This window comes from Octodon degus, unplaced genomic scaffold, assembly GCF_000260255.1.
Source record: "Octodon degus isolate 3935 unplaced genomic scaffold, OctDeg1.0 scaffold00320, whole genome shotgun sequence".
NCBI classification, from domain to species: domain Eukaryota; kingdom Metazoa; phylum Chordata; class Mammalia; order Rodentia; family Octodontidae; genus Octodon; species Octodon degus.
In genome coordinates, this window is record NW_004524896.1 from 569,380 (window position 1) to 584,109 (window position 14,730).

General features: G+C 59.8%; 1 protein-coding gene across 4 annotated transcripts; it reads right to left on the bottom strand.

The window, feature by feature from the left end:
• Positions 1–290: 290 nt before the first annotated feature.
• Eps8l1 (EPS8 like 1) lies at positions 291–10,089 on the bottom strand. 4 transcript variants are annotated; one of them, XM_023707946.1, is made up of 20 exons: positions 9,925–10,089; positions 9,762–9,831; positions 8,518–8,558; positions 8,348–8,406; positions 7,721–7,882; positions 7,374–7,523; positions 7,116–7,198; positions 6,650–6,893; positions 6,332–6,458; positions 6,035–6,123; positions 5,875–5,949; positions 5,640–5,788; positions 4,664–4,805; positions 4,559–4,605; positions 2,729–2,849; positions 2,493–2,624; positions 2,190–2,301; positions 1,695–1,869; positions 1,036–1,168; positions 291–920 (listed from the first exon to the last, which is right to left on the bottom strand). In XM_023707946.1, exons 1-20 carry the CDS (start codon positions 10,040–10,042, stop codon positions 834–836), a joined length of 2,316 nt encoding a protein of 771 aa, XP_023563714.1. In that variant the 5' UTR covers positions 10,043–10,089; the 3' UTR covers positions 291–833. The 4 variants fall into 4 exon arrangements, with proteins under 4 accessions (XP_023563714.1, XP_023563713.1, XP_004647767.2 ...); XM_023707945.1 differs by having other exon boundaries at positions 9,762–10,087; XM_004647710.2 differs by having other exon boundaries at positions 4,559–4,587; positions 9,762–10,086.
• Positions 10,090–14,730: the final 4,641 nt, after the last annotated feature.

The following is a 14,730-nucleotide window of genomic DNA, read 5'->3' on the forward strand; positions in this document are numbered from 1 at the left end:
GACCCCTGGCAGGAGGTATGCACCAGGCTTGCAAGTGCAGGGCAAGCTTCCCCAGAGTGGGCATTTGAGCTGGGCTAGGAAGGCTGAGTAGGTGTTGGCCAGGCAGAAGGGCTGTTGGTGACTATCAGAGAGTCAAGTGAAAGATGCCTGTGCTTGAAGGGGCCAGCCTTGTCGGGCTGGTGGTACACGCCTGTAATCCCAGCGCTGGGGAGGCTGAAGACAGGATCACTATGAGTCCGAGCTGCAAAGTGAGACTCTACCAAATACATTTAAAAAAAAAAAAAAATGGTTTTTGAAGAGGCCAGTATTTGCGAGAATGAGGTGTCAGGTGAGGCTGGAGGGAAAATTTCAGGGCTTAAAAGCCAGCAGATGGGGCCGGGAGGGTAGTGGGCAGCCACGGAAGGAGTCTCAGGGTCGGGCGTTCAGAAGGCAGGCCAGCTGAAGGACAGACAGTGGGATCACCGGGATGCAGAGGGCTCAGGGGCAAATCTCAGGAAGGGTCAGAGGCAGCTTCCTGGCTCCCTGGCAGTAGGCAGAGGGGACAGCGTTGACACGGCCAGCTGAAAGGAGGCTTGTTTATAGGCTGGGGAGCACACGTCACAAAGGACAAGGGTCCCGGGGTGCATGCGCCGAGGGCCCTGCGAGTGCTTGACGGTGCGCTTTGAGTCTCGAGCCCCAGTTGGCCACCCGCTACTACTCGCAAGGAGGAGGACACCAGCTGGAAGCGCGTCTGCGCTGGCCGGGCCTGCTGGGCAGTCTTCCAGAAGTCTGTGGTCCCGCGGGACGGAGGACCCCGCTGTGGTAGTCACGTTTGGTCAAGGGGCCGGGAAGGGTCAGATGACCTCCGCTTTCATCTCACTTTCTATTTTCTTCTTCTGCTTCTCCATCACCGCCTGCAGCTCGGACACTTTCTCTTTGTCCTGCGGAGTAGTGAAAGTCAGGCCCAGGTGGCCAAGCCCTCAGCTCCCCCCACCTTCCATCCCCCCACTCCCCTAGCCCCCCCGCCCGCCCGCCCGTGTCGCTGGCAGGGCTCACCTCCAGCAGCGCGCGCTGCACGGTGAGCTGGCTGTGCACGCGCGCGCCCTCCTGGGGGCTCACCGCCCGCAGCTCCTCCTTCTGCAGCGAGAGGAGCTGGGCTCCGGTCAGCACGCCCAGTGCGTCCACAGTCCTACGTGGGAGGGGCGGGAGTTCAGGCCTGCCTGCCAATCACAGCTCAAGCTCTCTCCAGCCCTGCCAATCACGTCAAGTCTGTTTAGCCACTTGTCCAATCAGAACAGCATTTCGGCGTCTGAGCGTCCCACGAGTCAACTACAGTGCGTGGTCCAGAGGCGAAGTACCATCCCCCCTTTTTTTTTTATTACTTTTTTCTTTTTGAGACAGGGTCTCACTATGTAGCTGGCCTCCTACTCACAGCGATACCTCTGCGTCAGCCTCCCGAGGGCTGGTACTAAAGGCGTGTGCCACTATGCCCCGTATTTCTTTTTCGAAAGCTCTCACTTTCGAGATGGGGCGGGACTTTTCTGGAGGCGCCAATCGGAGCCTGGGAAATTTACCAATTGGCGCCTAGCGTGTATGCCCGGTCGATTTGGGCCAATTTCTGCTCCCTGTGGTCTCCACGCTCTGTTCGGAGCCAATCGGAACCTCAGCTCCCCGATGCCGGCCTCTCCGCCCACGAACCGGTGAGCCCCACTCACGCAGCATTAAACCCCTTGGCCTGCAGCCACACGCGAACTTCTGTGGCATCAGAGCGCCGGCTAAGCTGCGGCTCCGGGGCGCGGGGTCCCGGGGCTGTGCGACTGGGAACCGAGCGGCCCTGCGCCAGGCGCGCCTGCAATTCCTCGTTCACACTCAGCATCTGGGAAAATTTCTCTGCAGGCGGGAAAGGAAGAGGGGGTCGGGCCTCTAGCGTACCAAGGATGGGTCGATTGAGAATTCATTCTCATTCTTTCTCTTGAGCGCATGGCCTTTGCATTAAGGGCCCCCACCCACCCCGCTTTTTAAAAATTTTTGAGCCTGGATCCTCGTAAAGTTTCTAAATTGCTCAGGTCTCGAACTCCTGCTTGACACTCCCAGAGTGCTGGGATTGCAGGTGTGCGGCAGTGCGCCCAGCTTCATTTTCTCTTTCTAATTCACCCTTCCCGGAAAAGAGAGGACAAGCCCCGTCGTCGAAGGGGTGCGCCAACACTCACCCTTTTCGTTGGGGTCCAGGTTGTTGAGGCAGTCGCAGCTGTCCCAGTGGGGCCGGGCCGGAGCCGGGGCAGGTGCCAGGGCCGGAGGGTTAGGAGGAGGAGGGATGTGCTCCTGGGATGGGGGAGGTTCTCTGGGTCAGGGGAAGGACGTCTAGACCCGCCTGCCCCCATTGGACACGAACATCCGAGTCCCCAGTCCTAATCCTTGACACCGCGTCCTACGCCCTTCGCCTGGGTTCTGGGTTCTAGGTTCTTGTCCCCAGCCTCTCCTCCTTCCAGACCCCAGAGTCTGTCATGGCTCACCAGGCTTCGCGCAGGGCTCTGGCTGCGGTCAGCTCGCGGTCCGTAGTGGGGTGTCAGGATATTATAGGGTACATATCCCTCCTGGCCCTGTTGGTCCCTAACCTTCCACCACTTGCGCCTGTCATCCAGGACCTGCGTGGGGAACGGGAAGACTCAGGGCCTGGGCTTGCAGCTGGGGCTGGGCTGGGCTGGGCTAGTCTCGCCGGTTGGTTCCGGCTGCAGCCCTCAGGTCTAACCTCCAGCACAGCTCGCTGCTTGACTGACAGTTCACTACTGTTGCGGGCCTGGAAGTCGTAATTACAGAGCACCCACTTTCCTGCTGGCTCCGGCTCTGGCTCCCGTTCTGGCTCTTGGTGACTGAGGGGAATTGGGAAGTTGGAGATGAAGAGGCAGCCGGCCCCACCAGCCTGGGCTCTGAGGTGCTGGGGTGAGTTGGGGTTAGAGCCAAGCAGGGGCCAGGTTAACTAGGGTCTGAAATGGGAATAACGTAGATTTGCATAGATTTTGCTCCCTCCCTTGCCTGGCTTGGTACTGGCCTATGATGGGGATGCTACCAAACCTCCATTTCCTAGGGGATGACACTGTGGCTCAGGAAAAACAGCAGCATGTACTGAGCACCTGCTAGGTCCCGGGCTCGTGTATCGTGGTGACTTGTGACAGCAGTAGCTGCAGCTATGTGTGTAGCCGCACATGCCCAACTGTTGGCAGTCCATTTCACAGCTGAGCTGATTTGGTCCTCTTGAGGACCCGTTGATAGAGCCATGAATTTGGACCCCACCTCCTTCCTTCCCTAGGGAGCTCATGTCTCCATTTTCACAGGCAAGGATGCTTTGGCACAGTTGTGCAAAGGCCAGGAAGCGAGAAAGAAGTGCAGGTAGACTGGGCCCAAGCACTGCGTGCTGCCGTCCCTCTGCCCTGCTGTGTGTGGCTGGTGGGAGCCCAAGCTCAGTTGCAGCCCTGCGCCTCAGCCCCTGCTTCCGAGGTCTCCTGCGTGTCCACAGGCACTGCCATTCTTCCTGCTTCCCTGCAAGCACTGGAGGCCCAGAGAAGTGAGTGGAAAGCTGGAGGGTCCCAAGCTCAAGGTTTGGAAGCCCAGGGGCCATGGGGTAGGGGATCCTGGGGCACCAGCAGCTGAAGGCCCTCAGCCTGGATCAGGCCTACCTGTGCAGGGGAGAGGGGGGGTCTTCAGGGCCGCGGCACCCCCTGTGTGGGGCTGGCAGCTCCCAGCATGCTGTGCCTGCTCAGGCCCTTGTTGGGGCCCCAGCCAGACCCCAGTTCACCTCCTCTGGTTCCTTCCCTTCTCAGGTTGGCTCCTGCCGGTCTGCCCCTCGCTTGCCCGAGGACCCTCGACTTCCAGCCTCGCCTGCCTTCTTCCTCCCCAGAACCCAAGAGCCTGAGTCCCCGCGGTGTGGAAGACACACGACTTTGGATCCCTAGTGTTTTTTTTTCCAGGATCCCGGAGTCCAGGGCACAGGCTTCAATTTCCTCTTCCTTGAGCTCCAAGAGCCTCCCCGTCTGCGCCCAGCAGGGCCTTGGACTACTGCTCTAATGCCTTTGGGAAACTGGAAGTCCCGCTCCCAGCTCTTAGCCCTGCCTATGTCCTGGAGACACTTGTCATGTCCCCACTCTCTCAGAACTGACCTGAAGCCCTTGAAGGCCCCGGCCTGCTTCTATGGGTCTCTGGGATCCCCATCACCAAACCTGAGTTCTTCAAAGCGCAAATGTCCTGTCCTAGCCTCATCCTCTAACACCAAGGTGTCGCCTGCGCTCAGGAGCCCAAGGATGGAGTGTCTTCCAAACTGCCTTTCCAGCTTCTTCAGTACTTGGGATCCAGCCTCCTCCCAGCTACCTATGCCTAGACCTAGGGATCCTGCCCCCCTCCCACCTCCCCAGAACTTGCCCCACCCCCGCCCTGCCCCGGCCCCTCCCCACCTGTCACCACCTCACCCACCTGTGAGGAGGAGCCAGGGAGACAAGAAAAAGACAGAAAAGTGGGGCTGGTCAGTGTGAGGATCCCCAGGACACACCCCTTCAGGGTGCCCTGCCCGCCTGGCACAGACACTCACCCATTGACAGCGACCTGGGGCACGCTTTGCTGTGGGGAGGGAGATGGCTGGGTCAGTGAGCACCTGCGCTGACCTTCTCTTGGGTCTGGGGAGCCCGCGCCTCACCTGCTGTCGCTGCCGCTCATGTTGGAGCTGTTTCTCCACGGGGTCCTCCCAATGGCGGCCCTGGGGGTCGGTGGCTGGTGGCTCCCAGCCACTGTAAAACTTGGGGCTGTAAGCGGGTCCCTCCTCTGGGGGCAGCTCCAGCCTGTGGTAGGGGACCATCAGGACAACAAATATGTCTCTAAACATGTTGACTCCATTCTGATGGCCCTTTTAAACTGTTTTGATTTGGGACACGGTTTTTCTACTTTGTAGCTTAGGCTGGCCTTGAACTCACTGCGTAGCCCTGGCTGGCCTGGAACTCTCAGCGATCCTCCCTTCTCAGCCTCCAGAGGGCTTGGACGACATGAGTGTGACACTACAACTGGTTCAGTTCATCGAGTGTGTGTGTGTGTGTGTGTGTGTGTGTCTGTCTGTCTGTCTGTCTGTCTGTCTGTCTGTGTACTGGGGATCAAGTTGAGACCTTCCACTTGCCAGGCAGGCGGCCTCAGCATCTATATATCATTCTTTTTTTTAAATTTTATTATTTATTTTTTTATTTGTGTGTGGGGGGGCCAGCTCAGCCCACCAGGGGGCGGGGGTGGCTGGCATGTGGTGCTGGGGATTGAACCGTGGTCCCTGTGCTTTGCTGAGCTTGTTCTAAGTAGGTGCTTTAGACCACTGAGCCATCTCACCAGCCCCTATATCTCATTCTTGAGTCCCAACTTTTTATTTATTTGCAGAACCGGGGATTGAATTCAGGCCCTTGCGCTTGCCAGGGAAGCGCTTATTGTACTGAGCCATCTCCCCGGCTCCTGATCCTTGGATTTTAGACCCCACGCTAATTTGTGGCCTTTCCGACGTCCATCCCCGCCTTTATCCTAAGCCCCGCCCCGTTCCGTTTCCTCGTCCACACCCTCTAGACTGAGCCCCGCCTCTAGCCTGTCCTCTCCTCCTCTCCTTTTCAGTTTCCACGCTCTGGACTGGCCAGATCCCCTACCCCGGGCGGGTCCAGGAGTCTCCGAGGGAGGTCCACAGCTCGTTTTCCCTGGGGGTGACGTTGTCGCGCAGCAGCGCCACTGCCTCTGACGTCAGGTGTGGCCGCCGCACGCCGCTGGCGAACTCGGGGCCGCCGGAGGTGTTCACAATCTGCAGGGCGACAGGGGTCGAGCTGATACCAGCTCCTCTGCTCCGCCCCAGTCCTGCGGGAGACCCAGTGGGCGGCGACAGCTCACCATCTGCAGCGGCCCTAACAGAAAGTGCAGCAGCTCCGGAGAAGAGGGGTTGGCGATGTTGCCACGCAGCCGGGCCTGGGTGGGATGGCGCTGGGTTAGTGCGGAAGGTAGGAGTCACCGTCCCTGGTCCCCTCGAGGCCCGCGGGGCACAAGTCCTTACCAGCAGACTGAAGGCATACTTGATTTTCTGAAGCACATCCGTGTACTCGGCCTCAGAGGGTGGCTTGGCCCGCAGCGTCAGCAGGCCTTCTGTGAGTGTCACAGGCACAGTGGTTGGGGACCCGAGACGACAGATGACACAGCCACAGAGGGGCGGATACCGAGTGATACTTAGGGAGTTCACTCGTGAGAAGCCAGGCCGGGATGGTGGAGGGGTTATGGAGACGCTGGGGATTGAAGGCAGAGTCTTTGGGAGTAATGAGGGTGGGTGCTCCGGGTCATCCGAGGCATTACTTACCCCCAGCTTCCCGCCGCCGGGTCCTGCGGCTGCGCTCCCGGTGCTCCAACACGCGGGTGGCCTCTGCAGATTTCTGCAGTCTGGACACGAAGGTCTCCACATCCTCAAACACGTGGTTCAGGATGTCCTGGGGATACAAGGGAAGGGGGTGGGGCTCCTGAGTGTCAGACCCTCATCGCCACATACCCCTAGAGCCGAGCCCCACTCATCACCCCAGGACTCGACTTCTCCCGGCTGGAGACAGCCTTGACTCAGGAGGCCCGACTGGCTTGGTGACCCTGCCGGCCCCATCCCCGACCCAGCCGGGCAGTCCCTCACCACTTCCCGCTCTGCCTGCAGACCCGCCAGCTCCGGGCCTCTTGGGCCCAGATCCGGACTCTCGGGGTATGCGCTGTTCGCTGGGCCGGGCACCCCCTCCTCCGCCTCGGGGATAGGCTGCACCGGTGGCGCCCCTCGGCCCACGGCCGGAGAGACCGAGCTGATCACCGCACGGACCGAGGGGCGGCGCTGCAGGGGCGGGGTCTGGACGGTGGGCCCGCGCTGCAGCTCCTCCTCAGCGGCCCTGCGGAGCAGCGGGGGAAACGGAGGCCAGATCAGTGGAGAGGACTAGCGAGGGACTCAGCTGAGTAGGAGATCCACGCTGAGACTGAAGGGGTCAGACGTGGGCTTGGCGTTGGGCGGAAACTAAGGCCAGAAGGAGAACCCGAGGGCCAAGAAAGGCGGGCGTCTGGTCTGGGAGGGACAGGACACCCCACCCCCTCTCCGGTCCCATCCCGGCCCTCACCGGAGCGCCGCTGCCCTGCGCTCTCCGCGTCCGGAGCGGTAACTGTGCAGAGCCCCCTGGATGTCCTCTCGGATCAGCTCCGCCTGCCAATCACGGGGTCCCGCTCACTGCCCTCGGGCCGTGCCGCTGGCCGACCCTCCCAGTCCGCAAACCCGTCCCTTCTAGAGCCTCTTCCCAGACCACGCCCCTCTGTCGCCCAGACCCCACCTTCGCCCTTAGGCCCCGCCTCGTTTCTGTCGTGGGAGCCCAGAACCTCACCCCAAGACGTAGGCCCTGGAAGAAGTGCACGTCCGGCTGCGCGCGCTCGGGCTCCTGACACACTACGAGGAGCAGCGAGCGGCTCCTGCCCGGCGGCGTCACTGCGTCGCAGCGCACTATAGAGCCGAGGGGATACGACTCCAGCTCCTCCTGCAGGCCAGACAGCAGGGTAAACTGAGGCATGGGCCGGTACTACCTCTCCATGGAGACTGCAGTGCCCAGTGGGGGCAGGAACGGGACTCTTTTAATAGCGGCTGGCGGATGCTCGCCCCCCACCGTGCACTCAGTTCTCCAAGGTCCCTAGGGTCGGTCAACAGCCCGGCCACTTCCGCCCAGGTTCCCAGCACCTTGGAGCCCGGGTCGAGCAGTGTGACATGGCCAGGGGACACACGCAGCAGCATCTCCTGGGTCCAGACGCGGCCCTGGCTGTCCATGACTGCCAGCTTCCTGGACGCATCCTCCACCGTGTGCACACCATCCTCCTCGCCCAGGCAGAAAGTCACCAGGTGCTGGTGCCACAGAGAAGGCAGTGGGTTGGGTGCAGCCCCCTGGACACAGGCTTCCGGGCTGAGGCCGCCCACTCCTCCAGGAAGCGGAACCTGATCGCCTTGGGGAGTCAGCCCACTGCCTAGGGCGTCTTTCCTTCATCAGGTTGGGGGCACCAGACCAGGGGCCCTCCGTCTGAACTCCATGTAGTTCCCCTCAGCGCCTCCCGGGACCCCGTGTTCTTCTGGGCTGCCCCTCCCCCCCCTTTCCGAGCCCGACAGTGATTTGCCTCTGTTCAGAACAAAGCTCATGCCAAAATAAGTCAGAGACTCTGGGGCACTAGGTAGTCTGGCATCTGTCACCTCTGAGGTGGAGACACAGTCCATTTTGCCTGAGTGTCTGTTTGGGGTCCGAACTGTTTTAACGGTTGTGCCTCTCTGGGGCCTCTCTTCCCAAGAAGACCTCCTGTGGGAGCAGACCCGACTCACATTGACCTGATACTGCGACACATCAGCCATCACCACGGTGGAGTAACGCTTCCTCTGCTCTGTGCAGGAAGAGGGAGGACAGCTGGACCCAGGCCCAGCCTCCTCGCTCTCGCCGGGCGGCCCCCTCAGACCCTGCCCCACCCCTGCCCTGCATTCCGGGCCACACCCACCGTAGATAGACTTGGCACTTGGCTTTGGGGGAGCTTCTGGGCTGGAGAAGGAAAAGAGAGAGAGAAAGGCTGTGGGGTCGGGGCAGAGCCCTCAGCGTGCCAGGCAGCGCCGCGAGGCCGTGTGGGGAGGATGCTGGCTGTGGGGCACTGGGGCAGGGCGGGGCAGGCCGAGCTGGTGTTGGAGAAGGCAGGCAGGCCGAGGCCCCACAGGCATGCAGACCTGCCACGAATCTCTGTGCTGTGTCCTTGCCAGAAGCCTGAGACGGAGACTTGGTCTCTCCTGCCTCAGTTTCCCTTTCCCCCAGCATCTGGCTGGTGGGACTGTTGGGCAAACCACTGAGATGATGTGTGAGCAGTACCTGCGGCCAACTGTCCTGCCCCTTTTGGGAAGGGCTTAGCACCAGGAGTTGCTGGGTAAGTGGGAACCACCCCAACAGCAGCCCACTGCCCCTGAGCTGAGACCGTCCTCCCTCCACCCTGCGCAGGACTCCTCCAGGCTAGGGCCCTCTCTGTCCCTGCGCTCCCTGGTTGCTCTTCAAGGGCGCTGCCTAGGAGAATGCTTGCACCCATCCCCTGGTCCACAGAAATCAGAGGAGCTCAGATCTCAAGGGAGAGGTGAAGGAGGGAGGAAACAGGAATCTTCGGCCAAACCCTGCTCCTTACCCTGCTCCTGCTAGCCCAACGTCGCAGCAGTTCGATTACCTCTGGGCTGGAGAGCTCACTACCTACCCTGCAGCTATTTACTCCTCTCTGTGTCCTTTTGCCTGCCACTCAGATACCAGAGTCCTGGTCCTTAGCAGCCCTGATGTTCTAGTTGAAGGTCAATATTTAATGAGAAGATAACCGCGGAGGCCGCAGCAGTTCCCGTAGGTGGAGCACCTTCCAGGGACATGCTGTGAAATATCCTGATCCGGTGCCGGACTCTTCAAGTGCCCCCTGCTTGGGAGAGCCGGCTGGGGGTGGGTGGGGTCCTCCTGCCCTGAGTGAGCCCTCGCAGTGACCTGGGCCTGTGTGCCCAGCCGTAGGAGGAACGCAGTGCTAGGCAGCCCTACTCCCAGTGTCTTAGCCTGGGAGCTGCCAACTGGATCTGCAGGTGTGGGGGCGGGGCCTGGCCTCTCCTTCTCAGACGCTGGGTCCAGACCCTGGCCCTCCGCTGTCAGACCCTGGGTCCAGGCCCAGGGTCTCCCTCAGACCCAGGGTCCCTGCAGGCCTTCTTGCTCGGCCCGTAGGGCAGTGACACTTACCCGGGAGTGACAGTGGGGGTGGCCGTGGTGCTCATGGTGCCCTGCCTGGGAGCTGTTGTCCACCTGGAGTCTTGGGACACAGCAGAGATGTGAGCCCACCTGGCTGTAGGAAGGTGCGATTTTGGCCCAGCCTCCTCCGTCAGGCCTTCAGGTGCAGGCCCACCCTGTGAGGTGCAGAAGTCCTGGGTCCGGCTGGCCTGGCTCTGCTTCTGTCTGGCCTCAGTGCCTGTCCTCCTGCCCCTCCTTCCTGGCTCCTCCCTCTGCAGCCGCAGCCTCCGCATACCTGAGCGCTCACCTGGCAAGGCTGCGGTGGTGGCAGGCGGGCGGGGCTGGGTGCCTGTGCCAGCAGGGTTGGGGGTGCCCAGAGGGAAACTGGGAAACTTATTTGTGTCCATCGTGAAGACAACAAGAGCAACAACAGTCTGATGTCACCCTCATTCACAGGGCAGTCACAGCTCTAGTGTGTGTGTGTGTGTGTGTGTGTGTGTGTGTGTGTGTGACACTGGGGGCTTAACCTAGGGCTCCTGCACTGAGCTCTATGCCCAGCCCCTTTTAATGTTTTCCTTTAAGACAAGATCTTGCTTAATTTGTCAGGATGGGATCCTCCTGCCTCAGCCTCCCAGAGTTTTGAGATTATGAGCATGTACCTCCAAGGCCAGCTGGTTCAAAGGTCTGTCTTTGGCTTCTCCTAACACCTGGCCTGGGGCAGCTACAGGCTGGCAGATCATTTTTCTTCCCCTGCCACCTCTGGGGACATCATTTCCATGGTTGGCCGAGTCTCCAGTCCTGAACTCCACCCGTCTTTACCTGTTCCTTGGAAATTTCCCTCCCAGTCCTCTGCTGCGGTGAGCCCGAGACTCGGCTCCTTAGGTACCCATGGCATGAAGCACACAGGTCGCTCTTCACATGTCGCCCCACCCAGGGTTGTGCATGTCCCCTATCTACGGAGAGCAGAGCGGGCCGAGGTTGTGGTACAGAGAGAGGGGTGACAGCATGGCATGGAGGCCAGCAGTGTGGCTCTCTCTGGGCTTGGCTGTGTCCCTCTGTGGAGTCCCGCTCTGCATACACTCTGCTGGCTCACCCGCCAGGGCTCCTGAGTTGCTGGATTAAGTAGGATCTGGCTCTTCCCAGGGACGTGGATCTGTTTTTCTTCTCAGGCGGTGGTACATTCCCACGCCGTGCTATGGAAAGGGGCCTGTTCTCCCTGCTTTGCCAGCGGGGAAGCCGGGCACATGAGAGCTGGTGACGGGACTGCAGCGGTGGGGCTGCAGTTGAAGCCACGCTGCGCATCGTGGCCCTGACCTCTTTGTGCCAGGCTGTGGTGTGCAGCTCTTTTTGTTCTCCACTTCTGGGCACTGAACCCAGGGCTTCATCCTGAGCTGCATCCCAGACATTTATAAACTACTTTTATTGTTTTGAGACCATCTTACTAGGTTGCTAAGTTGGTTAGGACATGTTCAAACTTGGGATCCTCCGCCCTCAGCCTCCTGAAGTGCCACCATGCCCTCCCAGCTCTGTGTGCCACCACTTTGTCACTCTGTGCCTTTCCATCCATGTGACCATGGGCGAATGACTTAAACTCCCCGAGCTGCAGAACCCTGACTATTCAGTGAAGATAGCCAGGCTGGGTGCTTAAGTGCTGCGTAACACAGAACCTGGCCAGGGAGACATAGGTCGTGGGGCACCGCGGGAGCCACCAGGGTTGGGCAGAATGTGGGGAAGGTGAGCTGAACTTGCAGGGCCAGTCTGACAGGCAGGTGACAGGAGGCATGTTGGGCGGGCACCTAGCCCAGGAGGGGACCATGGCTCCTGCCCCTGGCTCGGCTGGCTCCAGGCAGGGCCTCAACCCTGAGCCTCACTCAGTATAGTCTGGTCCCCATCACATCAGGCCCCAGTGGTTTCTGAGCTTTGCCCTATCTAGGTCCGGGCTCGGGGACTGAGGCGAGGGGAGCTCCCAGGCCTCATTTCTCAGATAGGAGCACAAAGCTGCACTGGGGTCCTGGGCTGTGACAGAGACCTGTGACACAGCAGGTGGGCTGGGGGACAGTGTCTCTCCCTAGACCCCGTCACCCCCTCCCAACCTCCTCTTGCTGCCTCACCTCCCCCCTCAGGCCTGTGTGCAGCCTCCTTTTCTTCCTTTGGGTTTGAGGCTCCGTGCAGGTCTCCACAGGGGCTCGGTAGCTTGGACCGTCCTACCTGCAATGGGCCCCATCTCTCCCAGTATGTCCTCCTGGATCACCCAGGGACAGAGTGAACATTCACTGGCAGTGGGAGCCATGCATGTGGTAGGGGATGTGGAAGTCACCATCACCGGAGGCCGGGTCTCAGGCCCCGATCTCCCCCTCCCGTACAGATACATAATAATGTATTCATTCCATTCATAGCTCAGCACACCCAACTGTCACTTCCCATTTGCCCTCAATAGAAGAGGCTCATCCAGGAAGTGGCCCAAGGTGGCACGAATGGTCATTATTCATGATGACGCGTGTGTAATGGAGGTAGCGTGGGACATTGTGTCCCCAGGGAAACCCTCATGCAGCTGGGCTGGGGTGCATATGGGGCCGGCAAGGAAGCTGTCTGTGTCCGCTGCGTCCAGATGTCTCCCAGTGCCCCATGTGGTCACAGGTGGGGCTTTTCAGAGTGGCTGGACCCAGCGTGCGCAGCACTGGGATGGACTCACGGTGCAGTGCTAGGCTCCGGGGCGCTGCCGGCCCTGAGCAGCCCGGGTGGGGCAGGAGGGATAGAAAGAGCTGTGGCCGCCTCTTACCGCCCTGCTCCCTTCTGCCCACCATGGACCGTTTCTCCCCTGCCACACCGCCCTGCCTTGGAGCTAGCCAAGTGTGGACTGAAACTTCTATGACTGAGCTAAATAAACCTTTTCCACTTTAACTTCGGGCATCAAGTGTTTTGTCTCAGATACAGGAAAAGTAAGAAGTAATAAGACACCATCCCTGGTAAACGATAACTGGACGGGCTTCTGCAGGAGGCACAGAAGTTCTCGGCTGACGGTGAGGCCAGGGATAACCTTCTAAGTGTTGGCAGTGCGATGTGCAGTCCCGAGGTCATGTCATTGGCTATGCTTAACCTCCTACTGCACGTCAAACCTGTCGTAAGTGCTGCGGACAGAGGAGGAGACGGGTGAGGCCCTGCTCCAGTGACACTGTCATAGAGGGTGTGGTGGGGGACGTGAGATAAACAGGTGGCTGCATAGGTTAATCCGACTTCAGGTGTGGTGAGTGCTCTGGAGGAAAGGAAGGCAGAGGGTGGGAGGACATGGAGCCGCTGGCTCGGATTGGACCCGATTTGGAAGTAGAGGCAGGAATGTGGCTAGATTTCAGGCTGGGATTCCTGGGGCAGCCGGGGGAGTTGCAGGGTGTGGCTGGCCTGGGTGGTTGGGTGAGCCCAGGCTGTGAAATTGGTGACAGCGACAGCAGACAGCAGTGAGGGGAGAGAAACGTGGGCAGCGCTGGACAGGAGTGGGAGCTCGGGCCAGCTGAGCCAAGATAGGCCGAGGGGTCCTCTGACCAGCAGCAGGGATTTCTCTTTTGCTCCCCCTCTCTGAAACTGCTGGGAGCTGGTGGTGTTACACAGGTCAAGAGCTGAGGATGTGGCCCCACGGGGTGACACATACTAGTAAGCCTAGAGCTCTGGGAGGCTGAGGCAGGAGGAACCCAAGTCCAAGCCCAGCCGGGGCAACTTGAAGGCTTGGGGACACCCTGTCTCAAAATAAAAAATCAGAGAGGTCTGGGGGTGCAGCACAGGCTGAAGGCTCCTCTGTCTTAAAGAAGCTGGGAGGTTAAGTATTGAGCTGATGAAAAACAGAGGAACAAGAGCACACAACTGTATGACCAAGGTGGCACCGAGTGACAAGAGACAGCTGTGCAGACATGGCTCTGCCTCTGATGCCTCAGTTTCCCCAGCTCTACATTTCTAGGGCCATTCGTTCTATGCTTTATTCACAACCTCCTTTCATTACCAGGGTTTGCTGAGCATCTGCCCCGGGCCGGCTGGCTGGCCAGAGCCTCGGGTTAAGCCCAGGAGCAGGGCGGAAAGCGCAGGTTTGGAAGGTTTGGGCCGCGATTGCGCGTGCGGGCCCCCCCCCACCTCCCACGCAGGGCTCTGCAGCCGGCCACCAGCGTCCTTTGATGCCTCCAGACCTTAGCGGCTCCAAGCGAGGACCACATTTATCGCAGCCCTGGAACCGCTGTCCCGCCTCGGCCCGCCACTAACACGGAGCCGGCCCAGGTGGGAGCCAGGCCCTGGGCTCCAGGGTGCATCCTGTTCTCTGTGGTGGCCAGCCTTCGGCGGGCGCTGCCACCCGTGGCTAGCCTGGGCCCAAGTCACTTCCTGTCATCTTCCACGGCCGCAACTCTGCCTGCCAACAATGGCCCGCTGCTTGTTTGTGTTAACAAAGTTTTATGGGAATGCAGTCAAATTCACCGGCATGCTGCCGCTCCCACTGCGGGCTCTCTCGCTGAGGTAGATGCCACGGGGACCCCATTTACCAGGGCAGAGGAAAGGCACCAGTCAGGACAGTAGCTTCTCACCGTGGAGGGCATCCACACAGGAACTAAGTGACTGAGTTGGTGAACTTTGACTTTTTTGCATGTGACTGTCAAGGGCTCTACCGTGTGCTACAAAACCGGCTTTTTAAATTATTTTTTATTATTTATTTATTTTTAAGTTTTGAGTCGAGGTCTGAATTGTTCAAGGTGGCTTGGAACTTGTGATCCTCCTGCTTGGCCCTCTCGGGGGTTGGGAGTGCAGGGTGTGCCACCACGCCTAGCTTTCCTTTATTTTTGTGGTAAAAGGCACAGACTATGAAATTTGCCTTCATGCAGTTTGCTAGTGCTAAACACAGTGGTACTGCTGTGTGGCTGGCACCACTGTCCATCCCAGCCAGAACTCCTCTCTGTGTCTCTCTGTCTCCTCTTTCTCTCTGTGTCTCTATGTCTCTGTCTCTGTCTCT

Excerpts from the sequence above, each read along its gene's own strand:
- Eps8l1 (XM_023707945.1), bottom strand. The coding sequence starts at position 10,042 with ATGCGGAGGCTGCGGCTGCAGAGGGAGGAGCCAGGAAGGAGGGGCAGG. Across the intron at positions 5,950-6,034 it reads AGTATGCCTTCAGTCTGCTG|GCCCGGCTGCGTGGCAACAT; the intron begins GTAAGGACTTGT and ends CATCCCACCCAG. Across the intron at positions 2,625-2,728 it reads AGCAGCGAGCTGTGCTGGAG|GTCCTGGATGACAGGCGCAA; the intron begins GTTAGACCTGAG and ends TTCCCCACGCAG.